Source organism: Primulina eburnea, chromosome 1 (genome assembly GCF_022965805.1).
Source record: "Primulina eburnea isolate SZY01 chromosome 1, ASM2296580v1, whole genome shotgun sequence".
In the NCBI taxonomy this organism is placed as follows: Eukaryota; Viridiplantae; Streptophyta; class Magnoliopsida; order Lamiales; family Gesneriaceae; genus Primulina; species Primulina eburnea.
Window position 1 is genome coordinate 15,396,661 of NC_133101.1, and position 27,380 is coordinate 15,424,040.

General features: G+C 35.4%; 1 protein-coding gene and 1 pseudogene across 1 annotated transcript; one reads left to right on the forward strand and one right to left on the reverse strand.

Annotated features, from left to right (window-relative positions):
- On the forward strand, positions 1–3,173 carry LOC140828286 (zinc finger protein 1-like). Its single transcript, XM_073191276.1, has one exon. It carries the CDS (start codon positions 1,509–1,511, stop codon positions 2,025–2,027), a length of 519 nt encoding a protein of 172 aa, XP_073047377.1. The 5' UTR covers positions 1–1,508; the 3' UTR covers positions 2,028–3,173.
- LOC140804850 (pathogenesis-related homeodomain protein-like) lies at positions 2,752–27,210 on the reverse strand (annotated as a pseudogene).
- Between the last annotated feature and the right edge of the window lie 170 nt (positions 27,211–27,380).

Below are 27,380 nucleotides of genomic sequence, written 5' to 3' on the forward strand. Positions count from 1 at the left end.
AGAAATCCTTTAAAATTAAAATTCCTAGGAAAGTACTAAGATAAGAAGTTTACATTACAAAACTTTGCTATGAATCCAAAAGATGACTAGAAAAGTTAGTTCACCAGTCAACCGAAAACTTCTCGATTATCAACTTAACTTGCTTGCAACTTTTCTAAAAAAACAAACAAACAAACAACTTTCATGCCATAATTTATCCAATTCAAGCGCAAAATCACACACGAGTGTTCAGCACGTACCTCGTCTATATGTCGTTCCAATAAAGCAAGTGTATGAAAAAATGATAACTAAAATATAAGATATGTGGATTTGTAAAATCTACCGATGATGAAACTTTCAACATTTCGTATGTTGTCTGTCCGTTCATACAAATTTTTTATTTTTCATAAATATATGTACTAATTGTTAGGCGCACGTAAAACGTCTATCTTGTAAATAAATATAAAATTAAGGCGAAAATCTAAAGTGGGCAACTGGAGTTTTGCACTTCTGACTGACCTTTGCCCATAGTGTGGAAATTCAGATCAAAGTACAAAGAGATCTTTAATGCACTTGTACACCAGATGCACAACTCAAGCAAGATAGTAAAATCCAAGAACATGAAGACACCCACTTACACACCCATGTTCTCACAAAAAATCTAAAAAAAAACTGGTTAAGATACCCTCTAAATTCCTATTTTCATCACCATTATTGCTATAGATCTAGACCCCACCACTTTCCTCTAGACTTTTGTAGGTATCAAAATTTAAACACAGCCTATCTGATATAATTCTGCAACCACTAGCTTAAACATTTATATTCTGCGTAGAAACTTGCCATTCACACATTTAAAATATAGAGGAAACACTCTTTTTTTTCTGGTGGGTTCCATCTTCAATAAAATCCATACCTGCCTTGAAACCTTTCACAACTCACTACTACGTGAGCTCAAGGAAAACAGTGAAGAAAAGTTACCTTAGATTCTCACATCAGATCAAGAATAACAGTGGAAATTTATCCAAAAACATTGACCGAAAGTCGTGCTAAAAGTAGATGGTTGATGATAAACTTTAAGAAGACAGAAATCATGGCAGGCAATGAAAACATACCACGAGACCTTGATTCGAACGCGAATGGAATCGTCGTTGGATTGTCAACCTTTGTTTACTTTTAACTGCTCCAATGAAAACCAATTAAAGTTGATGTGGTCTCAACTGATAAGGAGAAATATGGTGAGTGGGGAATCACAAGCTTGAAAGAGGCAAATATTGAAAGATTACGTAATCATTCTCCTTTGGGAAACCCAAGCATCACTGGGTGGGGACGGTGAACAAAGACACATGATAGATCTATGATGTCTTATATCATACTGCTTCAGTTGTCTGGCTCAATTTATTCCACCCCTCTATATAGCATTGTTTAATGAGTCAAGATAAGGATTCAAAAGAGTACCTTCACCCAGAGAACCAAGAATCAAAAAGAGCAGACTCTCTTCTGCACAGAAAATTGGCAGCTCGAACAAAGAGATGCATAGTCAAGAAAGTGATGATCAAGAAATGTCAATGCAAACTCCCGGAGAGTGGTTGAATTTGAGCCTCGGACGAAATCCATCTGAAGCCAAAGAGCCCGAGTCCCAATCAAGACCTGTCTCAACCAAGGTCTTCTCATGCAACTTCTGCATGAGGAAATTTTACAGCTCGCAAGCACTGGGCGGTCATCAAAATGCTCACAAAAGGGAAAGAGGTGCAGCAAAGCATTACCAATCACAGAAGATGATGTCATTGATGGCTCTGCCTATCCATACTTCAATGTTCAGATCACTTGGTGTCCAACCCCACTCACTAGTCCACAAACCAGGCCGAGATGCAACTTCATTTCTGGCAAGATCTAATGAGTCTAATGTAAGATTTGGGACAGCGTGGCAACCTGGCCCAGTGGAGGAAGCAGCAGATTTGATGTGGCCCGGAAGTTTCCGGTTGGATCCGCAGCAACCCGAGCAGCAATCATCAAATCTAAATATGCTTGACCTGAGTCTCAAACTGTAATCAGTTTATTAAAGTAGTTACCTTTTTCATTGTAACATACTGTTGTGCCTTCTTGTGATTTGCCAACCAGTTAAAATCCATTTAAAAGGCAGGCTCGGCATTATTTGAATTCCAATAGAATAGGATTTGCAATCTTATTAATTAGGAACAGGTTCATGAGGATTTAGTTCTCAGCTTCTGAGAACTTCCAGCTCTTGAATTACCTAAAAGCTGAAATGCTCTGATTCTCAAGCACTTGAATGACCATAGTAAAGGCATATCCGATGAATTTAGGCATCTTATACACAGAAAAGAAAACAGTAAAGTAAAATCAATTAATTCCACTGGTCTTCCAATTCAGTTATTTCTGCAATCAGTTTCGACCTCGCTGTTTTGGTGAAGCATGAAAGAACTATATCAACCAATGACAGAAAATCATACACTTTTACGAGCCATAACGCTTATTTTGGAACCATCAGCCTAACAGAATCTCCACCACAATTTTCCTCTAGATTTATTTTACGGATCATCTTAGAAGAATGAGTAGTTTCAGACACCTATACTATGGATTAACTCATTGCAGGATCACAAAGACCACAAAAATTGTAAAAACATGTAATCTTTGTCAATCATTTCTCAGAAATTAAATACACAGAGCAACGCCAAAACCCTCCATACAATCCCAAAATCTAAAAAATAATGCATTTGCCTGAAAATTCTAATTTGAATAGTAACAGAAAATTATAATCTTAAATAATTTTTTTTTTCATTAATGGATACTGACTTCCCAAGTTTAAAATCACGTCCACATTACAAATTGCTCCTAATTCTTCATGAAGATTCATTATGATTTCTCAAGTGAAAATAATCATGATATTCATAACGACTTATCATCTTGCCTAAGCTTTTGGTTCTTGTGTTTGACAATTGTGAGCCCTTCACTTATGACACCAGGACCGCCAAATGCAGCAGAATCGGAGGGATATCCTTTCTGAAACAGTTAATTAGAGAAATGAATCCAATTCACAGAGAATACAAAATTTAATTCACAAGGAAAGACAGTTCAAGGACTAGTAAAATGTGGAGCAATCCACACAATCAAGTCAGTTGTTGCTAAAGAAACCAAACTGTAGCAGCTTATGGTGATGGAAATGAAAGAAAAAAAGAGAGCATCCCAGTGGATTTCAGGAGAACAGCTAAATTTAAAGAGTTCTGTTAGAACCCAAGAGCTGAATATTTTTAATGTGATTTCGCTTTTCGACTTTTTACTGTGGAAGAATAGGTTTCAATCCATCAAATAAATCATGAGTAATAATGCGAATGGTTTAAATGCAAAAAGTAAATGAATGCTATACAAACACAAAAATTGCTTATCCATATTTGACAATAGCATGTTTATGTCTCCTCTTCTCGGTAATAATTTCCTTGGCCGAGGGATGCAGTAAACACTTACTGCCACCAAGCAAGTCACACACACTCCTAAGATAGCCACTTACAACTGCACCAACTTCACTAGCCGATGACTTACACAAGTTTCTAACTTGTTTTGGTGTACCTTATAATGATTTACGCTCTTGAGAGTTACAAATAATTGCCCTTTTATTATTTCTTCAATACATAAAAGCTCTATTTCAATTAGGTCTTATAAAATTTTCTCAAAAACTTGCCCAAGCAACCAAAGTAAACCAAACCGAATCACACAGTTATATATAATTTTTTTAAATAAACTATGATTTCAAAAATTTCTCAAACCTCACTACGTGCAACATGCGGTGACAGCTTGAAGGAAAAAACTGTACCGATTACACTGCATAATTTAATAAATTTATTTTGTTGTTAATTATAATAATGATATACAAGCCATGATTGCTCCATGTTAATCATAAAATGGATAGACAAATTCGAACTTTAAAATTATGTTTTAAATGCATGAATCTCCACTTTAATTAAGTTCAAGAGTTATATGCATTTAAGATGTGGCAAATTCAACTTGGAAAAACATAATTTAATGTACCAGTAGATGAAAAAATATAGCATACAACTTACAGATGACAAGGCAGGGAAAATAGCTTCTCTCCGACAACTTTTTCGAAGAATAACCGGACTGTGCTGAAAGAAGAAATTAGCAATGAATAAATAGTGAAAGAAATAGCTGTAACATGAGTGATGATAAACAATACATACAGAATGGCATAAGAACATCTTTAAACCGCCATGCGTTGCAGATAATATATAAGAACAATATAAATGTAAAATCTGGAAAACTCTTATACATGAAAAAAGGGTTCACAAAATAGGAAAAAAACAGTGAAAAAAGATTAAATTACCAATATAACTAACTGTAAAGACAGACAACGTTATCAGCCAATTCATCTTCATACAATATTACCTGTTGTAACATGACGGAGTCATTGCGTAAAAACGCAAACCAAGGGAAAAAATCTAATGCTAAGGATCTGTCTAAATGCACGAGGAATAACGAATCAGTCATTAACAAACCTCATCACAGAAAATAATAGGCTCTTTGGACGCCAGTGCAACTGAATCGGTTTGCTCCTGGAGATCTTCCCTATGAAGATCACATTTACATCTCTCTGGGTTACTTCCCAAACTGGAAAAAATAAAGATAAACAAGATGTATATTATCTTCCACATATTTGGAAGAAACGAGACTTCACTTTATAGAGGGTAGGTAAAAATCTGCATATAAAATTCTTCATTGTAAGGCTCAAAGGTGGCAGAGCAAGAGATGAGGAAGATATACAAACTTTACTAAATATCCTTTATGTCTCAAATCTATGGCAACGCTAACTGAAACTCTAAAATTTGAGAAAATTCAAGCTCAGAAGCATTGGAGAAAAAAGGAAACACTAAGGACTTTTCTCAATAGAAGCACTTCCTTAGTATGTATTGTGAAGGTATAATCATAGTCCAGTGTCATCCAATAGGCTTGTGCAGGATTTACGAAAATCAGAGACAACAAAGAGAGAGAAGAGTAAGAATGATTATAATGGATACTGTATGAATCCTTTCCCACAAAGACATTGAGAAAGTAACAATTTGTCAAATTTTAAATGCCAAGGCCAGCTTCACTATCCATAGGTAATTGAAATACTCAGGCATAGAGACTGATTTATTAGGACGGCAACTGCCAGTTCTCCAGTGACCGATTAATAAACTCATGATCCCAAATATCTACTTTTCCTTTGCTATCAACATTCTACAAATTACTTTATTCCTCTTCTCCCAACTTTCTGTACAGTTAGTTATACATAAATTGGCTCAAGTGCTCGTGCATTTTTCCCTGAATTTAGAGCACATTTGTTCAATCGAATCTTTGTGTGCTTGTTTCAGAGTAACAATTCTAGTTTGAAGGAAACCTTTATGTGAGAACCCAAATATTCTTGGAGATGTAAATATTAATTGACCACAAACATGTATAGTATATTATTTTTCGAATTCTTCGTATTATGTTAAATAATAAGAAATTAGGAAATAATAAATAATACAGTGCATTCAAAATTACCAAGCCAATAAATACATGAAATTCGAAATCTAGTGCAAGACACATAGAAATTTCAAAAATTTAGGCTGAATATCAATCTAATTGGAGATATTGCATAAAAGACATTTGTTGAGTCTTTTCTCAACAAGGAAGATAACAAATTTCAGTGCAGTCCAGATAAATTATGAATTTGTACAAGAAAACAGTCTACATTCAATTATCCAGTCCAAGTATAAATTTCGAAATTTATAATACTAGGTGGACACATTTTTCAATTATGGCATGATATTATCTATGGAAGAAGCATCTCAAATTATGGAAGGAGCAGTCTCGAAATGTTGGAAGGAATATCAACGAATTTTGATAAGATTTTCACTCCACCCCTATAAATACCACACCTAGGTCATTTGAACTACACCATTCAAACACTCAATATTTTCGAAAAGTTGCTCTCTAAGTGCTGCTGAAGAATTTTCGAATTTTCGCACTTCAAGTTCTGTCGAGTAGAGAAGCTCTGCTGCAGTATAGGTCCAGGCAAGATTCGAAAATCCTAGTCAGGATGGACTGACCTTCACTTTTTTTTTTTGCATCCAGATGTGAGATAAGTTGGCTTGTTTTAAAATATGATGTGTATAAATTATTTCATTTTTTGAAAGTTTCAATCGAGCAACGTTATTCTGTTTTTACCCCTCTTGATACGATTATCGTACGTTATGTGTTTTGATTTCTGAGTATTCAACTGGATATGAGTGTAACTCCAAAATATGATAAGTAAGACTCTTACACTGTCAGATTATAACCGTTATATGGTTTCGCTCTCTTAGAAGAAGAGTAAAAATTAGGGAATGATATCAGTAAACCATAGAAAGTAGAGGAATCTCAGTACCTAGGTCAAAAATATGCTTATGATATGAATTGTGCATGGTATGTTTTTATTCGAAATTCATGTATATTGCTATGTATGTGCTCGAACGACCCCTTTTTACTGAGTGACGACTATATTACTCACCTCTTACTCCAACTTTCACAGATAAGTCTGAAGAACAGATCGAGGAAGAAAAGTCAGACCAGTTTTGGGACTAGTGATAGACGCACAAAAATATTTAATTTAAGTTTACGTTTAATTAAGTTGTAAAACGCTTAATTCCGTTGTAACCACAATGCTATTTCAATGGAAATTATGATATAAACTAGTTTTGGTTTATACTTTACTACGAGACTTGTTTGACGATTACGTTATTGTTGAATAACACAGGTGTCGACTAACTCCGATCTCGGTGCGTGACATAACATGCATGAACATTCCCAGAATAACATAACATTTTCAACATGTCTTACAAGTTTCCCCCTCTACGGACCACATTGACAGCACGTTCTTTACAAAAGTTAACAATCTCCAAATCTTTGAACTGAAGATTAAGCCCAAAGAAAAAAAAGTAAAAATTAAAATCTCGAGAAGCAACGGCTCCTACACAAGAAAAAGAAAGCTATTCACAAAATCGAAGAATTTTGTGTCAGTTTCTCATCACAAACCATTGGACGCATTACTCAAATAAAAGTTTTAGAGATTTGATAGATAATAACCACGAAATTTCCATTTAGCAGCTGCTGAAACTTCACCTCACCACTGAAATATAGAAGCTTACGGTCGAGCCAATGAAAAAGCAATAACTCAGACAGGCAGATAAAAGTCATAGGATGATTTTCAGCAGAAACATCATTAATTACGTGAATCACCTGTTTCCAAGACATGTAATAGCACTTCCACATACTCAGTATCCAACACAAACACGAACCGAGGCAGGAGGAAGTGGAGGAACTAAACAATTGCTGTTTGCGAGACTCGATTCCCACCATCCTCGCAGTCATATACCGATGGACGTCAGATCGTCAAGTTAACTCCGCCATTGCTTTCTCTGCTCTGCTTTATCCTTTGTTGAACTCTTGATTTTCATATCCGTTGAATTGAGGTTCCACCTAAAATCGTGTTATCGACTTAAATCGTGTAGATGGTGAAACGCTTATAATTTTAAAGCACGTGGACCGTTCATGATCCAACAACTCTATCGTGTTTTAATCATTGTAACAATTAATCATATAAATAAATTGTTAAATTTATAATTATTGAAATATAAAAATGTGATTCATCTTTCATTCACAATCTTACTTCAGTTTGCCAGGTGCTTATAATAACGATGAAATGATGAAAAAGGTAAAAATATATTCATATTTCAGAAAATCACTCTTACTTCAGGTTGCGACAATGAAATGATTGTTGATCTCTATGTCAAAACGATTTGTTAATCTTGATTTTGATTTCGAGAATCGAAGTTTGTAGATTTAGTTCGAATTTGGTAACAGATGTTATTTATTATCTTTTAATATGTTTTAAATCATATTTGTGATGTTAGGTAGTTACTAGTGATAAAGCCTGTTATTATCAATTCGATTTTTGATTCTTCTTGATGGATTCCGATTTGTGTGTTTCATAACAATGACAAGATATAATTTGAAAGAAGAAACTAGAGAAATGATTCGCTGCAACAATACATCGAAAAGAGTAAACTCTATGAGTGATAAAATTACAAATCAGGACATAAATCCCATCAAGAAGACTCTGTGATCCGTGTGTTATCCACCTCCAGATTTTAACCCTGAAGAAGAAAGTTGAAAAAAGTACTGCTAGCAACCCCGAATTTCAAATCCCTTTGGTCACCTAGCTGAGAAGACGGTCCATGTAGCACGAACAAATCTTTAATTAAGGTGACAAGTTTAAAATGAATCTCAAACGATTTGCCAGGAATCAAGTAACATATTTGCTGTTTCTTGTCTGTCTTCTACTAGTGTGAAGTTGTAAAGACGGTGCATCAACTCGAACGTTCTGCTCAATAGTACAGCTGTTGCCCGATGTTTCTCAACTTTCCCCTTTCTGGATTTCCCAATTCCAGACTTCTCTACATTTGTGTTGGTTACCAGAATTTCCACACCTGCTCCAGGATTAACATCTGATTGGATTGCGTACTTTCTGTTATAATAGGAGATTGAGACTCAGTGTGGCTTCTCAGGTGTATTTGATTCCATCTGTGGTCGATGGATATTGCTCCATCGGGCATTCTCAAATCATTTACTAACCTGCATAACAAATGTTCGTACAATGTGACAAGATATAATGCCTGCAAAATGCCCACACTGAACTGTGGATTGGAAATAAATGAAATATAGCAAGGGATACATGTGCAGACCAGCTGAAGTGTGAGGCCTAGTTCTTTAGCAAAGTTTTCTTTTACATCTTTTTTGGGGTATTGATTTTGATAGAGTCTCTGCATGACACAACATCAATTTAATAAATCAACAACCAAATTACCAAAACTGAGATAATATCATTCTGGTAGAAAAGGCAAACAGCAGAAGAATAACTGAGTAGCTACTTTCTGGGCTATGTAAGCACATTCCATACGTATACAAATTATTGATATGAATACTTCTATGTGGGTAAAGCAAGAATTCTCACGTCATGCCTCACCTATATAATAATTTTTTTAAACAATTTCACAATTGAAAAATTTTGTTCATTAAATCAAAGGGGAAAGCCTGCCAGTTGAGCGGAAGGACTTGTGTTACAGCTTCTCCAAGCCGGTTATGAGCTGATCTCTTAGTACCAGTACCAGAAGAAACATTTTCAGCTGATGACTTATTTGTGTTTTTACGAGTTTTTTTGGCAAACGATAAAGTTCTTCTTGGTTTTCATCCTTGGTGTCTACCATGCTCTTTGTAATTGGAGTTTTATTAAGTAGACGAAACCATGGTTTTGTCACAAGTAATCCTCCTCCACTTGGGAGGAGCAGTATCATCGAAATCTCCATCACTTGAATCAGAAGAACTTGCACCAAATTCCTCATCACTTGAATCAGAAGAAGAGTTTCCATATGTTTCCTTCAGCACATACATGATCGTTACACCAATAGTCAACACAAATACAAAGAATGGACACAAGTCAAGAAACAAAATCCTTTATTCTAGCAGTCTATTCTCGTCAATGATAGCATAAAGAAATTATAACATAAAGATAATCAAAGAACACTGCAGATTTTTGCATCAACAAAAATGTGATTGAATAAACTGTACGGTACATAAGGTAACTTTTTATGCTCTAGTCAAATATTTATTTTCTGCAATTCAAATAATTACAGTAAACTACATGGAATAATTGACATAGAAACTCAAAACCCATGATAATAGAAATATTACCATAAATTAAACAAAGCTTAAATTCATCTTTGGAAAACATGAGAATTTTTATGAATGACTCCATTTATATAGATGGGTACAAAGGATGAGAAAACCCGCATGGTACTTTAATTATCCAGCAACCAAAAATAAAGATTGCCATAAAAGGGAGTAACACATGGACCATGCCATAAACCTCAACTAGGCAACTAACACCACACTATTTCAAAGATTTGCAAATTGAAAATTGAGAGTGCATGTATGAATGTTGTATTATTGTGTCTACGCATTCTACAAGAGTGCACACAGAGAAAATCACTTCAAGCAATTTTTTGTAGTCTAACCGTTCTACATGTCTTTTGTCAGACATAGACTGGTCACTAGTGTGGAGAAGGTAATCCAGCTCGGGTTTTAGTCCCTTCATTTTACCCACTGCAGCATTTTCTTCTTCAGTGGCTTCGGAGGGCAATTTGCAGTCTGATGTGGGCGAAATGTGTTCTGGATCTTTATCAGTCATGGTGGCATCGTCAAGCAGAGCAGCAAGATCCTCTGAGTCGGAGGTAAAATCAGTACTTGAACTACTCTGCTTCACCTGCTTATCTTGATCTGGAGTGGTGGCATCATCAAGTAGAACACCAAGATCCTCTGAGTCGGAGGTAAAATCAGAACCTGGATTACTCTGCTTGACCTGTTCATTTTTATATGGAGCATAGTTTTTTGGGGCGCAAGTCGCACTAAAAAACTAAGGTGTCCTGGGGCCTGAAACACAAGCTTTATCGAGTATAGTGCATTTGGCACAAGTTTTAAAATTCAACATTTTATTGAAATTAAATATTTTTCACAAAGATAACAAACAATATAAATACAAATGCATTAATAGATAATATAGCATAAATCATAACAAAAAACAAACTTCTATCATCTAAAATTCATTCGATATAAGATCACCATAGTTTATTAAGAAAAAAGCTTCAAACTAAATCATCAAATTCATCTTCATCCTCCTCAATTGTATCATCATCATCTCAAGCTCCAGAGATTGGAACGTTTGGCAACAGAGAGGGAGATGCAGATTACAGACGCAGAAAGAATTTGAGGCAGAGACGCATAAAGAATTTGAGCGAAGCTGCAAGGGAGATGAAACGTATGCATGCATATTGTAGGGCCTTTTTAAACAATAAAGCGCCTGGACAGAAGCGCGCTGTTTAAAGTGTTGCGTCTGGGGATGCTCCTAGCTGCGTCTGTCACCTAGGCTCAACTAGGCGCTCGCCTTCTATAACTATGATCTGGAGCGGTGGGATCAAAATCATTGTCAGCTGAATCATCAGAAGGAAGCTCCAGATAATTGTCCTTATCCGGAGCAGCTGCCAAGCCATCTGATGCTGAACAATAACTTGATTCATCAGAACTGGATTCATCCCCTTGAATCTCTACTGTCTGCGGCTTATCAGGGTCAAAATCATCATCCTGAGAATCATCTGACGACCCATAAACGACATCCAGTTTCTTTCCAGCTGCAACAGCCTCTGGAAAGATCTTCTGCACAAAGAGACAACATATTATAATTAGTGGCTAAGGTTAAGTTATAGAAAGCATAGTGCATAACGAATAGAGAGACCTCCCAACCATCGTCAATGTCAAGATTTGCTCACTGAAAATTCTTCAGCATATCAATGCAATCAACTTTACAACCACATCCAGGGCAAAGCCAGCCTACATCATCCGGGGGAACTGCAAATAACACCATCAAACCGTGGATAAACTGTCAGATTATTAGATAATATGTGATTTGATTAATCTTGTGACACGGTAGATAAATTCTGCCAATTATGTCAGTTGTATGTTGAATATTTTATCCTAGATTTGTAGGGATCTCATTACTAGATTTATAGGATTATGTTCTTATTTATATGTAACATTGTAATCAATTGTTTAACATAAGAAATTTTATTCTTTCCCACTCCTTGTGTTGGTATCAGAGCTCGATTCATCCATGTCCAGCAAAATTTCCTATACTACTGTGACAAACCCTAAATCCGATGTTGCCGTTGTTGAACATATTGTGGCAACAAGGGAGTTACAAAATCTTCACTCTCGCTCAATAGATTGAATGGAAAAAAATACTTGAAATGATCCAAACTTGTCAAGACCTTTTTGAAAGGTCGAGGTCGACTAGATCATTTAGTGGGTACTAGACCTACAGAGAAAGATCCTAATTTGCATCGTGGGATGAACAAGATTCCATGGTAATGTCATGCCAGTGGAATTCGATGCTGCCTGAGATTAGCGATACTTGAATGTTCCTTGGATCGGCCAAAGAAATTTGGGAGACCATGCAACAAGACTTACACCAGGGCTAATGACACAACCCAGATTATGAGTTAGGTCAAAGATTGCAGCAAAAAAGCAAGAATATCAGATCACAACAGAGTAGGCTAATCTCTTACAAGGACTATGGCAAGAGCTGGATCAATATCGGTGCATTAAGATGACTTGTGCACACGATGCTACAATCTTAAAGCGGTTTATTGAAAGGGAACAATCTATGAATTTTTTATTGGACTCAAAATGGAGTTCGATGCAGTCAGAGTGCAAATTTTAGGAAAGGCGGATCTGCCTTCCTTAAATGAAACTATATCAATCATTCGGGCAGAAGAGGGTCGCGGAAGGGTGATGCTCGAGAGTCGAGACCCGTGGAGAGAAAGGATCTACTCTTGTTGCTAATGCGGCTGGAATAAAAGAATCCAAATTCAACACTGAGCACAAAAAATAAAGATTCAATATCAGTGAATCTCTATATTGCACTTACTGAGAAATAATGGTCACACCAATACTGATGAAGGAGGTACGGCTCATATGGCAAGTGCATCATCGAACAATGAAGGAAGCACACAAAACTTGCTGCAGGATTCAGTGAGCACGAGCTTAAGGCCCTGAAAAATTCTCAGGTACTATCCCACGGGCTGAAATATTTTTCAGGTACTATCCTCGTCCGGTACTATCTCAGGCCCTGAAAATTTTCTCAGGATTCAATGAAGGAAGCACACAAAACTTGCTGCAGAAACTCTCCTCGTCGGGTACTATCCCACGGGCTTTTTCAGGTAAAGCTCCTACTTCTTGCTTCGTTAATATCTCTAAAAAGCTTTCTCCAAAGTTGATTCTTTGTAAGATACTTCTAATGAAAACGAAGATTTTGGTGATTTGTAGGAGAAAGACAACAATAAAAGGTCCAGTGTATCAAAAAAGATAAGGCCTTGGCAACTAGATATACTGGAGACGGATTCTTCTGTGGTTGTCCTAAGGCTCCTGCTGGATCGATAATTAACGTGTTCAGGGTATTTGTAGTCAACATAGTTCTGGCATAGTTCAATATTGCCCACGTATAACAAACAGAGTGCACACAGGCTCGCTAAGCGACTCGTGCTTTTCGTAATAAGCTTAGTGTGGTTTGTTTCACTCAGTGTAAACATGGATATTTTGTATGACCCTTAAGTTTGAATGAAACTAACCTTAAAACAAAAAAAAAATGGTCTTGCTCAAAAACTAAAATACTGGACTCTAGACTCATTTGCCTATTCCAATGACAATTTGGCAAGATATGAAAATGTACTTTATTTTTTGCAGTCCAAAATTCGGCGTAGGGCTGATATTTTATAATCATCAATAGTTTTTTCCTCTCATTTGGGTTTCTAATTTGTTCCTTTTGCAAAGTCTATTTGGGAGCTTCCCTGGTTTAACACTCGTCCAACATATCAACATGCTCAAGTAAAATTTTTAGTTCCATTTTGGAGCAAGAATTAGTTAAAAATGTAGTATTAGCAAGGGCACAGTGTTGAGATTCTTCCATCCAATTATCTTTCACTACCATTGCTGGTCAAGGTGATATCTATGCAAGCTCATCCCTTATTTTGAAAAATGTCCTCTACGTTCCAAAGTCGTTTGCAAACTTAGTCTCCATTAGCCATTTCTGCACATTCAATGTAGTCTACGGATAGAGGAATACATAGAGTTGTTGATGTGTAACATTCTCCTCTTCACATTGTGAGTTTCAAGATGAAAAGGATGATTGTACATGCGAATGAAAGGAATGGTCTTTATAGGGTGGAGGGATCCTTATCCGCATCATTTTTTTCTGAGTCTGTTTTGTCAACTAAAAAATATTTAGCTTTTTCATCGTCGTATAGGCCATCCGTCTTTTAGGGTCCTTAAGTTAATGTTCCTTTATGGTTTAAACTTTAAAGAAAATAAATTAGAGTATTTTCATTGTATGAGTTTGAATTTGCAAAACACAAACGTGTTCCCTTTCTATTACTCTCCTTTATCCAAAGCGATATATGAGATTCATCTAGTGTTCTCAATATTTCTGGTGCCAAGTGGTTTTTTTGTTTTATCGATGATTGCACTCGCGTTACATGGAATCCGAAGTTATCAGTTTTTCCAAAATTCTATAACACGGTTAAGATGTAATTTGATTTCAAAATTAAAAGAATTAGGTCTGACAATATCAAATATTACTTTAAGCAATCCTTTGTTCATTCTTTCAAAATGGGGGAATTTTACATGAATCCTCATGTCTTAATACACCACAACAAAACAAATTGGTCGAACAAAAGAACGGTCACCTCCTAAATATCACAAGAGCATTACTATTCCACAAAAATGTTCTTAAACAATACAAGGGAGAAGTTGTTACCGTTGAACACCTTATTGATAGACTTCCCACTAGTGTTCTTGATTTAAAACCCCAATAGAAATAACCACCAAAATTTTCCCCCATTTTACAGCGTCTCATAATCTTGTACTCCTCTACTCGAAAAACTTTTGTTTTTACTAATGTCACCTTTGTCAAAAATGAGTTATTTTCATTCAAACTTTTCAGAAAACAAAACAAATACAGATGGAGAGGATAAAGGTCTGTCATTTGAGCTTCCCATTGAGTCTAGTACACTGCCCCCCACTACACAGCCGGGTCAATAAAAAATTTAAGATCCATTTAAAATTTAATTAAATAAAAGGGATTTTGACTTTTTTAAATCGAGAAAAGGGAGTTGAATATGTTAGTTAGATAAGGGGTCAATAAAAAATTTAAGATCCATTTAAAATTTAATTAAATAAAAGGGATTTTGACTTTTTTAAATCGAGAAAAGGGAGTTGAATATGTTAGTTAGATAAGATCATTAATTAGCTCGTTAAAAAAATGAAAAGTGGGTCACTCTTCTACTTTTAATTTTTTATTATTTTTTTAAAAAAATAAAAAAATGGAAGAGTGGGTCGCGAAGAGCACGACCCACTCTTCTATTTCTATTTTTTTAAATAATTTTTTTAAAAAAAATAAAAAAATGAAGAGTACTTCTAATTTTTTTATTTTTTTTAAATTATTTTTTTTAAAATAAAAAAATGAAGAGTGCTCGACCCTCTCTTTTATTTTTTTTATTTTTTATGTTTTTTAAATAAAAAAATAACAAGAGTTGGTCGAGTGATAATGTTAGAGTTTTGGTTTAGGGTTTTGTTTAGGGTTTAGGGTTTGGGTCGAGTTTGGGTCGAGATGGGTCGAGTGGGTAGAAATTTTTGATATTTTTGAGTTTTGATCATTTTATAATATATAATTCACTTTATATATGATTAGAATGTAAATATATATAAAAAAATTTATTTATGTAAACATTATTTATATGTTAATTTAAGTATGTTAGTTAAAAAATTCATAACAAGTAGAAGAATGTATCTCTTATTCTAACAATGTGGGTTGAATTTATACTCGACTAAAAATCTTAACAAATTTTATAATTCCACTAAAAGTCATAACAAATTTTATAATAATAGAACTAAAAAAATTCATAACAAATTTCATTACATATTCACTTTATAATGTCTATCGAAGATATGAATAATGGAAATTTAATGTTTATTGTAATAAACATTAACAAATTTTATAATTCTACTAAAATTCTGACAAATTTATATAAAAAACTAAAAATAATCATACCAAATTCATTACATGAACAAATTTCATACATTAGTCACTTTATGAATGAATGTATATCAAAGGCATATGAAATTATGTTTATTGTATGTTTAAACATAACAAATTTTATAAGTATACTAAATTTTTAACAAATTTTATTAATGAATATACTTCCGATCCAAAGTTACATATATATATATAATTATAGATATATATATATATATATATATATATATATATATATTATATATACATACCCATCTCTACCCACGCGACCCAACTTTGGTGGGTGGTTCGCGTGGGTCGAGTATGAATCTTCGACCCAATTTTGTTTGTCTCGGCCTCAGTTTGATTGAAATTGTTATAATCTTAGCACATAAAATTGAAATTACCAAATTGAGTGTACTGCACCAAATATTCTATCTCTTTCGGATTTAAAAATGATACAAGCTTCTTACAGATCTCAACGTATCTTGATCCTAAAATTAACTTACATTCAAAAAATTGATTCCTTCCAAATTTAGCGGGAAAGTAAACATATAAGAAATAAAAAGATTATTAGTTATATAAATTTAAAACAAAAAAAAAATTATTAATTATAAAAATTTAAAATTAATGGATCGTGTCACGAGCCATATATCGTGGAATCTTCACGTCACGACTCCCGAAATCGTGAACTCACGACCCTGGGTCGTGAAGACCACAACACTAGGTCTTGTGCTTCACGACCCAAAGTTGGGTCGTGAAGCACAAGTGTTGGGTCGTGAAGCACTTGTGCACTGAAGCACAAGTGCTTCACGACCAGTGCTTCACAGTGAAGCACACACTTGTGTGCTTCACTGTGAAGCACTGCTTCACGACCCAACAAAGTGTTGGGTCGTGAAGCAGCACTTGTGCTTCACTGTGAAGCACAAGTGCTTCACGACCCATGGGTCTCGTGAAGACTTGTGCTTCGCGACCCAGGGTCATGAAGTCGTGGGTCGTGATACATCTTTTGTTTTCACGACTTAGGGTGAATCTTTTCATTCCTAGGTCGTGAACACTGACGAGATCCAATAAATTTTATATCTCAAAATAATATTTTTTTTAAATATATGGTTTTTTTTTTTTTTTGGATTTGTTGTTCGTGGTTAATTGTTAGCCAAAAAATGAGAGGATGGAAAGTTAAGAAGAAAAATATTTTTTGTGAAGAATGAAATGAAATTTAGAATTGAGTCGGAAAAGATAGAAAAATTGAATCGGGTAAGTTAGAAAAATTGAATCGGATAAGTTTTTTTATTTAATTAAATTATAAATTTTATTATATATAAAATTAAAATACACTAATGAAAAAATTAGTTTTTAAATAAATTATAAACAAAGGATAAAAAAGTAAATTACATTGACTCCCTTTTTCTTAATAAACTCTTCCGTGACTCCCTTTTTCCTCATTTTCCCCTACACGGCCCACCATCTACACTTCTAGATCAAACTAAAATATCAGTTCAACAAAGCGATATGATCGCGGATAGGGAAAAAGAAACCCAATCGCAGCCACTCAAAACGTATTCCAGGTTCCTGAATAACTTCCTGAAATTTCCACACAACCAGCAGAAAAAATCCAAGCGGCTAAGCCATAGCAGAGAGTGTACCAATTGTTGACCATGGACTCTTAACTGATCCTAAGCCCTTAGATGGTGTTGACCAGGACATAAACTTGCCAATTCCTCTAAGAAAAGGGATCAGAACCTGTACCAAATATACCTTGCACCTATTTATGACCTACCAGAATCCATACCAAATCCATACCAAAGCCATAAAGCCTAATTAACCAATCTTCACAACATATCCATTCCGAGAAATCTATCAGAGCCATTAAGAGACAAGAAGTGGGAACATGCCATGAAATTAGAAATGGAGCTCTTGAACGAAATAAAACATGGGAACTGTTTAGATTGCCAAAGGATGTTAAACCAGTTGGTTGTTGATGGGTATTCCCAATCAAATATAAATCAGATGGAACACTTGAACGACATAAGGCGATCACTGTTGAAAAAGATACACTCAAACATATGGACTCAACTATTGGTAAACCTTTGCACCTGTTGCATGAACACAATGTCCATCATTTTGTCATTAGCTGCAAATTTTGGATGGAATTTGTTTCAATTTGATGTTAAGAATGCATTTCTTCATAGTGGCCTTGCAGAAGAAGTTTATATGGAGATCCATTCCCACCGGGTTTTGAATCTAAAGAAGGGATGTGTGTAGGCAGAAGAAGGCACACTATGGCACCAAACAATCAACAAGGGCTCGGTTTGGAAGACTCACCAAGACAATGATTACCTTGGAAATAGTTGGGATACAACATGGCAAATAGGATAATTCTTAGTCAGTGAAGCACTCGGCTTCAAGGGGAGCGACTATTATGCTGGTGTATGTTGATGACATGATAATATCCGGGAATGATATAGAAAGAATACAAGAACTGAAGTAACGCTTACTCAAAGAATTTGATATCAAAGAACTTGGGATATTAAAATACTTTCTAGGAATTGAAGTGGCTCACTCATGGAATGGGATATTCATTTCCCAACAAAAATACATGTTGGATTCGCTGAAGGACTCGGGAAAGATGGGATGCATGTCACGCCCCGAGACCGGAGTTAGTCGACACCGGCGTTATTCAACAATCACATAATTGCTCAACAACAAGCCTCGTAGTACAGTATAAACCAAAACCAGTTTATTACTCATAATCAATCAAAAGATTGTCTTTACAACATAGATTCTTAAAATGATGAAAATATGCGGAAGCGTTTGTAACTTGAATTAAAAACTCACAAGAACCTATTCTTAATTAAAATTCATCATGCGTCCACTATCAGTCCAAAAACTGGTGTCCGATTCTTCTTTCTCTATTTCTTCTTCTGATTTATCTGGGGAGGGTAGAGTAAGGGGTGAGTATTTTGGGAAATACTCAGCAAGTGGGGGAAATATCGAGCACAATAAATACAACATGCATAAAATTCGAATCATAAATCATGAGTTCATACGTACTTCATAACACATGCATAAACTTTACTAGCCACTGTGATTTATCTAACTTTCTATGGTTTACTGACGTCAGTCCCTAATTTTTACTCCTCTAAGGGGGCGAGGCCGTAGAGCGGTTATATCCCCCACCGCGTAAAGGTACGTCATGGTTGAGATTCCCACCCATATACAGTCGACTCCTCACAGTGCTTAAAACCGAATGACATAACACAAGAAAAGAGTAGAAGAAAGAATGTGTACTCGATCGTATTTTAAAAAAAACGAAGAAACATGCATAACGAAATTTAATCTTTAAAACAAGCCCACTTACCTTAGATTGGAAGAAAACGTGAAGAACTCAGAAATCATAGAAGAATCATGTTTCGAAACCGCAACAACACATCTACCGAAAAATGAGCTGTCTTGTAAAATTACTTGCACCTTATTGAATCGTTGGATCGGGCTCAAACTTTTACAGTACGTTACCATGTACGTTAATCAAACTATGAACGGTGGAGATCGAGTTTGAAGTCGTTTTAACCTGCTTATTGATGAAAAACCGTAGGTATGCTGTTGCTCGCCTAAAATCTAAGCAGTTTTCTTGCAAAGGCTATAAACGAAAAACTAACCGTTGGATTTTGCTGAAATTTGAATATGTTGTACAACACACATGAAATCATATTCTGAACGGTGGAGATCGGATTCCTAGAACCCGAGAGAGAGAAACGAATTTCTGAACCTGGACAGAATTTTGATGACTTGTGCAGAATTTTTGGGAGAAAATTTCGAAAATTGGAGAGGAAATTTCGAAAATTAGAGTGTAAATTCTGAATGAGAGGTCTCTCCTATTTATAGGGGTGAAGTGAAAATCCTACCATAATTGATTGATATTCTTTCCAAAATTGGGAGATGCTCCTTCCATAAATATCGAGATACTCCTTCCATAATTATTGATATGATTACTTCTTGAGAAAAACTGCCTTGTATGTAATATTTCCTTCCAATTTGATTGATATTCAGCCTTATTTCGAAATTAATACATGGTTTGTACTGAATTTTGAATCTCATGTATTTATTGGCATAAAATTTCCAATACCATGTATTATTTAATATTTTCAAATTTATTATAACTCGAAAATAAATTCTTATACATGTCTATATTTAATTAATTACATGCCCAAAAATTTGGGTTCTCACATCCCTCCCTCCTTATTGGAAGTTTCGTCCTCGAAACTTGAGTCGGCTTGACCTTGGAAAAGGTAGGGATATTGCTTGCACATTTTCCCTTCCAACTTCCATGTAGTTTTCTCGTTCTGTGTGGTTTGACCATTGCACCTTGACGTAGTGAATGATACGTCGTCTCAGTATTTGGTCCTTGGTGTCCATAATATGAATATAGACATATTTATATTTCAGCTCTTTCCCCAAGTTACCTTTGATCGTGAGCGGTTTAATCTCCACAACATGACTTGGGTTCGTGATGTATTTTCTTAGTTTGGACTTGTGAAATATATTGTGGATTCTAGATATATCTGGTGGCAATGTTATTCTGTAAGTCAATGTGTCAATCTGTCCAGAATTTTGAATGGTCCTATGTACCGAGGATTCACTTTTTCAACTTTACTGAATCTAATGATTCTTTCATTAGTGAGACCCTTATATAAGGTTTTTCACCCAATGTGAATCCCATTGGTCTCTTTTCAAGATCAACCTAACTCTTTTGCTGGTCTATGCAGCCTTGAGTCTGTCTCTAATGAAGGCCACTTTTCCATTGTCTCTTGGATTAGTTCTAGCCCAGTTATGACTGTTTCTTCTATTTTTCCTAGTACAGTGGTGATCGATACTTTCGTCCGTAAAAGACTTCAAATGGAGTCATTCCAATATTGTTGTAATAACTATTATTGTAAGAGAACTCTATCGGTGGTAGATCTTTATTCCAATTACTATCGAAGTCTATGGCACATGCCCTTACCAAATTCTCTAGGGGTTGAATCATTCTCTCTGTTTGGTCATCAGTTTGAGGGTGATAAGCTGTACTATGAGTAACTTTTGTTTTGTGGCTTTTCGAAAGCTCTACCACAAACGTGACACAAATCTTGGATATCCATCCGACATTATGATTGCTGGCACTTCATGTATCCGTATAATGTTATCCATGTATAGAGTAGCCAACTTGTCAATATTATAATTCCTTCGAACAAGCAGAAAGTACGTAGATTTTATGATTCTATCTACGATCATCTGTACCTCGTCGTGACTCTGTATTGACTATGGCAATTCTACAACGAAATCCATGAAAATATTTTCTCATTTCCATTCTAGGATTCTAAAGGTTGTAGTAGTCCTTCCAGTCGTTGATACTCGACTTTCACTTGTTGGCATACTTGTAACTTAAATATAAACTTGGCGACATCTATATTTATTCTGCTTTGTCAGAAAATTTCTTTCAAATCCATATACATCTTTGTACTGACGGTATAGATCTGGAATGTTGACTTATGCGCCTCTTACATCACTTCTTATCGAAGACTATCGATGTCTTGCACACACAATCGTCCTCTCATCCCTAGGATTCCGTCTGGATCCACTTGAAAATCTGACAACTTTTTTTCCTTAACTTGTTCTTTGAACTTTTCTAGTGTCATGTCTCGACTCTGATTTAACTTGACTGCTTCTGGAAGGCATGGTTGCGTGGAGAGTGATGTTAGGTTATCTTACCCAGGTTTTTCCGAGTTTAAAGCACCGACAACCTTCTTTGCCTTGTCGGGGTGGTAGCTTATTGTCAAGTCATAGTCCTTGAGTAACTCTATCCACATTCTTTGCCTCATTTTTAATTCTTTTTGAATGAACAAATACTCAAGATTTGGTGGTTTTTGAATAGGTTGTCTGTGAATATTCCACACTTGGCACCATGGAGGTAGCATCTCCAAATTTTCAAAGCAACGATCACTGTTGCCAACTCGAGATCGTGGGTAGCGTAGGTTTGCTCATGTGGCTTCAGTTGACTCGCCTGTCTCGCATGAATACCCATATGATATCTTCATATGATGCTTTACTGATGGTAAAATCCTTGTACTCAGTAGATAATACCAACATTGGTGTAGATGTTAGCTTCTCCTTTAATGTTTAAAAGCTCTTTCGCATCTTTCTCTTCAGTTGAATTCATAGTTCTTTTCTGTGAGTCTCGTCAGTGATACAGCCTACTGAAGAGAAGCCCTCGACGAATTTCTGCTAATAGCCAAAGAAGCTTTTAATTTTGGTTGCATTCTTTTGTCTCGGCTAATTAGATTTGCCTCTACTTTCTTTGGGTCCACTAATACTCCTGATTTCGATCTTACATCACCTTATTCTGAATGCTGACATTGTGGTGTCTTCTTTCTGACCTTTAGCTGATGATAGCATGTCCTCAGGTCAAGCTTGAAGAAGATCGTAGCTCCTTTAAGTTGAAAAAAAAAAATTGTCTATAATTGGAAGATGATATTTATTCTTGATTGTGATATTATTGAGTTCTCGATAATCTATATACAATCTCATACTTCCATCATCCCTATTTACAAAAAGGACTGCAGCTCCCCAGGAGGATGCACTTGTCCTTATCTGTTTTTTGCCTAACAGCTCTTGAAGTTGTTCTTTTAGCTCCTTGAGTTCATCTGGAGCCATTCAGTACAGTGTATTGGAGATTAATGCATCACCGGTACCAAATTTATCTCGAACTCTACTTCTTAGTCCGAGAACATTCCAAGAAGCCTTTCAGGAAAAACGTCTGAAAATTTTCGTATTACTTGAATATCTTCCAACTTCAGCTTATCTCCTTCTTGCACTTTATTCACCATTGCTAGGTAAACTTCTTCTCCCGATATTATAACTTTCCAAGTCTAGGTAACAGAAAAAATGTATTTCTGTTCCTTGGCATCGCCATGGTACCTGATTTCTTCTTGGTTTTGGGTTCAGAGTGTGACATTCTTACTCTGACCTTCTACTATCACACGACTATTAGCTAATAAGTTTATCCTTAGGATGGAGTCGAAATATACTGAAGTGAGTTGAATCAAGTCGGCACTAAATATATGCAACTTGATACTAATTTTTTTTCTTATCTTGAAATTATCCCGATTACTATCTCAAAACTTAAAACCCATATAGAATATTGAAACTTAACTCAGTATCGATCTACATCTTATTGACTTAAATCCCAAAAATTATAACCTAGTCGTTACCTCAAATAATTTTTCTTTTACTAAATCTTACTTTCATCAAGACCATGAGCCTATCACACTCTAACACAAAAGAATTCATTGAATGTCATTCTCTTTGAATCATTCTTAGTACCATAAAATTCAAAACTTATTGTACTATATTTTCCTTGATACTCATCAATATCTCATAACTTATTTTATTTACGTAAGGTCGTAGCCTACTTGTTATCCTAAAAAAATATAAATTTCTTAACCTGGAGATATTGTCTCACAAAATATTCCAAGGTCCTACATATTTAAAGTTAGCACTTAACATTTTAATAATCCAAACTTAATGCCTACACAGTTAACTGTTACCACAAAATCAACTTCTTTATTGGAATACCCAAAACTTATATATAATTCTTACATCAAATTTTCTCATATTAGTTTTCAAAAATAACTTATCATCCTCGAGTCAAATATTTCCTCTTAAATCAGAAGCTTATGTCAACTTATCTTTGTTAGGTATATTCCCAAAAATAAATACAAATACTAATTGTCCTCGTAATAAAATTCCATAAAAATTCGACAAGTAGTTCAAGAAACACTTTGAACGGGATTTATCGAGAAAGTTTTCAAAAGTAGAAAGTTTGGACTTTGACTAATGGATAGAAAAATACGTCGAGAGGATTCTAGAACAGTCGACGGAATTAAATTCTGAGTTTTCTACGAAAAGTTATGAGTTCTACGAAACTTTCTTAAAATAGCAAAAACGCGATTTCGAAAGTCTAAACGAAGGATTTGCACGTTTTCGGACCACGCCTCACGACAAGCTTGTAGTATTACTCGTTGGTCATTCCGAAGGGGACTACATCAGCATTTTGCCATAATCTGACAAATTTTTTCTTCCCAACTGGATTATGAACCTGGCTCTGATACCACTTAAATGTCACGCCCCGAGACCGGAGTTAGTCGACACCGGCGTTATTCAACAATCACATAATTGCTCAACAACAAGCCTCGTAGTACAGTATAAACCAAAACCAGTTTATTACTCATAATCAATCAAAAGATTGTCTTTACAACATAGATTCTTAAAATGATGAAAATATGCGGAAGCGTTTGTAACTTGAATTAAAAACTCACAAGAACCTATTCTTAATTAAAATTCTTCATGCGTCCACTATCAGTCCAAAAACTGGTGTCCGATTCTTCTTTCTCTATTTCTTCTTCTGATTTATCTGGGGAGGGTAGAGTAAGGGGTGAGTATTTTGGGAAATACTCAGCAAGTGGGGGAAATATCGAGCACAATAAATACAACATGCATAAAATTCGAATCATAAATCATGAGTTCATACGTACTTCATAACACATGCATAAACTTTACTAGCCACTGTGATTTATCTAACTTTCTATGGTTTACTGACGTCAGTCCCTAATTTTTACTCCTCTAAGGGGGCGAGGCCGTAGAGCGGTTAATCCCCCACCGCGTAAGGGTACGTCATGGTTGGGATTCCCACCCATATACAGTCGACTCCTCACAGTGCTTAAAACCGAATGACATAACACAAGAAAAGAGTAGAAGAAAGAATGTGTACTCGATCGTATTTTAAAAAAAACGAAGAAACATGCATAACGAAATTTAATCTTTAAAACAAGCCCACTTACCTTAGATTGGAAGAAAACGTGAAGAACTCAGAAATCATAGAAGAATCATGTTTCGAAACCGCAACAACACATCTACCGAAAAATGAGCTGTCTTGTAAAATTACTTGCACCTTATTGAACCGTTGGATCGGGCTCAAACTTTTACAGTACGTTACCATGTACGTTAATCAAACTATGAACGGTGGATATCGAGTTTGAAGTCGTTTTAACCTGCTTATTGATGAAAAACCGTAGGTATGCTGTTTCTCGCCTAAAATCTAAGCAGTTTTCTTGCAAAGGCTATAAACGAAAAACTAACCGTTGGATTTTGCTGAAATTTGAATATGTTGTACAACACACATGAAATCATATTCTGAACGGTGGAGATCGGATTCCTAGAACCCGAGAGAGAGAAACGAATTTCTGAACCTGGACAGAATTTTGATGACTTGTGCAGAATTTTTGGGAGAAAATTTCGAAAATTGGAGAGGAAATTTCGAAAATTAGAGTGTAAATTCTGAATGAGAGGTCTCTCCTATTTATAGGGGTGAAGTGAAAATCCTACCATAATTGATTGATATTCTTTCCAAAATTGGGAGATGCTCCTTCCATAAATATCGAGATACTCCTTCCATAATTATTGATATGATTACTTCTTGAGAAAAACTGCCTTGTATGTAATATTTCCTTCCAATTTGATTGATATTCAGCCTTATTTCGAAATTAATACATGGTTTGTACTGAATTTTGAATCTCATGTATTTATTGGCATAAAATTTCCAATACCATGTATTATTTAATATTTTCAAATTTATTATAACTCGAAAATAAATTCTTATACATGTCTATATTTAATTAATTACATGCCCAAAAATTTGGGTTCTCACAATGCAAGCCTGTGGAAACCCCTATTGAAGTCAATCATGACCTATGTGATGCACTGAATGACCCAGTGGTAGATAGAGGTTCTTGTCGTAGGCTGGTTGAGAGGTTAATACATTAAACTTAATCTAGACCAGACATTTTGTATGTTGTAAGTGTAGTTAGCAGTAATATGCAAAATCCGAGAGAAAACACCTCAAGGCAGTTCACAAGATCTTGCAGTACCTCAAGGGTAGTTCGGGAAAAGGCATATTTCAAAAAGAGGGATGTTATGACTCTTGAAGCCTATATAGACGTCAACTATGTAGGCTCTTTGCATCATAGAAGGCCCCTTACGGTTATTGTACATTCTTGGGAGGAACCTAGTGACGTGGAGAAGTAAAAAACAAAATGTGGTTACAAGATCAAACGCTGAATCAGAATTTCACGCTATGGCTATGGGAATATGTGAATTGCTATGGTTGAAAATGATTCTTGATGATTTGGGAATTAAGTGGAAGCCACCCATGAAGTTATATTGTGAGATAAATCGACCATTAGTATAGCTCGCAATCCAGTGCAACATGACTGAACGAAGCATGTTGAAGGAGACATTTCATCAAAGAGAACTGGAAAGAGGATTAATATGCACTCTGTCTGTCTCTTCCAATGATCCATGGGCAGATACATTCACAAAAGCACTATCCAGTAATTTTTTCAAAGATACTGTTATCAAGCTTAAAATGGCTGATATCCATTAATCGGCTTCCAGGGTTGTCATATTATGTAGATAATATGTGATTTGATTTAATCTTGATTCTTGTAGATAAATCCTGAAGGTCATGTTGTATATTGAATATTTTATCCCAGATTTGTTGGGATCTCGTTATTAGATTTAGAGGATTAGGCTCTTACTTATATGTAACATTGTAATCAATTGTTGGACATAAGAAATTCTTTTCTTTACCATTCTTTGTTTTAAATTAAAAGCCGATAACAGGGTATAACCAGGAAATGCTAAACAAAAACTAAAATCCACCATAGAACTTACTCTCCGCTTTTAACAGAGGTGGTTCCAAGCAAAACTGATGAAATCCACGTTCACAGGTACCATCACACGGGATTACATCATTATCAAGTGATAAATCCCTTGAGCCACATTTTGCGCAGAAAATCTACAAAAGAACGAGGATGCTCAAGCATTTCTGAATGACAATTATGCGAAGTTGAGGTAAACGACTAGTCTTGTTGAAATAAAGGTCATCATCATTAGGAAAAAGTGTTCTCTACATTTACGAAGCTTCCGCAATTAAGCACATAATCCAAAACGTACTAATTCATTCACATTAAATTTAGATAGAAAAGGTCCCCACATTATTTTTGAGGTCTGTTTTAGGTCAAAAAGAAAATGTCAACAGTCAGCTGAGCCACACTGGATCAACCTAAGACAGGCATAGTTCAACGTCAGCCATAAAGGGTAAAAAATAGTAAAGCAACAAATAACACAATTCCCTACATCTTCGCTGTCTATCTCTCTAACAAAGTCGGAGAGAGATTCTGGAAGTTTTCCCATAGAAAGTGACAGTTCAAGATGCTCGAAATAATTCCCTGATACTCAATTTGTAAGATGAAATATGAGATTTTGCGTGTTGGAGTTCCTTCTCTGGTTTTAATTTTTCCATGCTGCAAAAATGTAGAGAAAATCACATAGGTTGCAATTTTAATTATCAGATACAGTTTTAAAATGAATGAATGATGGAAACTGCAATTATATGAAAGACCACCAACCCAAAACCTGTCATCCATTCATTCGCCAAACCTAGTATGGAGGCTTCTAAAATAAAACCTTAAATCTTTAATCCTAGACATTTCAAAAATCAAATTGGAAACCCTTCCATAAAACTTAAACAACGTTAACCTTAGTGAGGACTGAGGCAGCTTGTACACATATTGAAAGAGTTAGTTGCTGCATACAT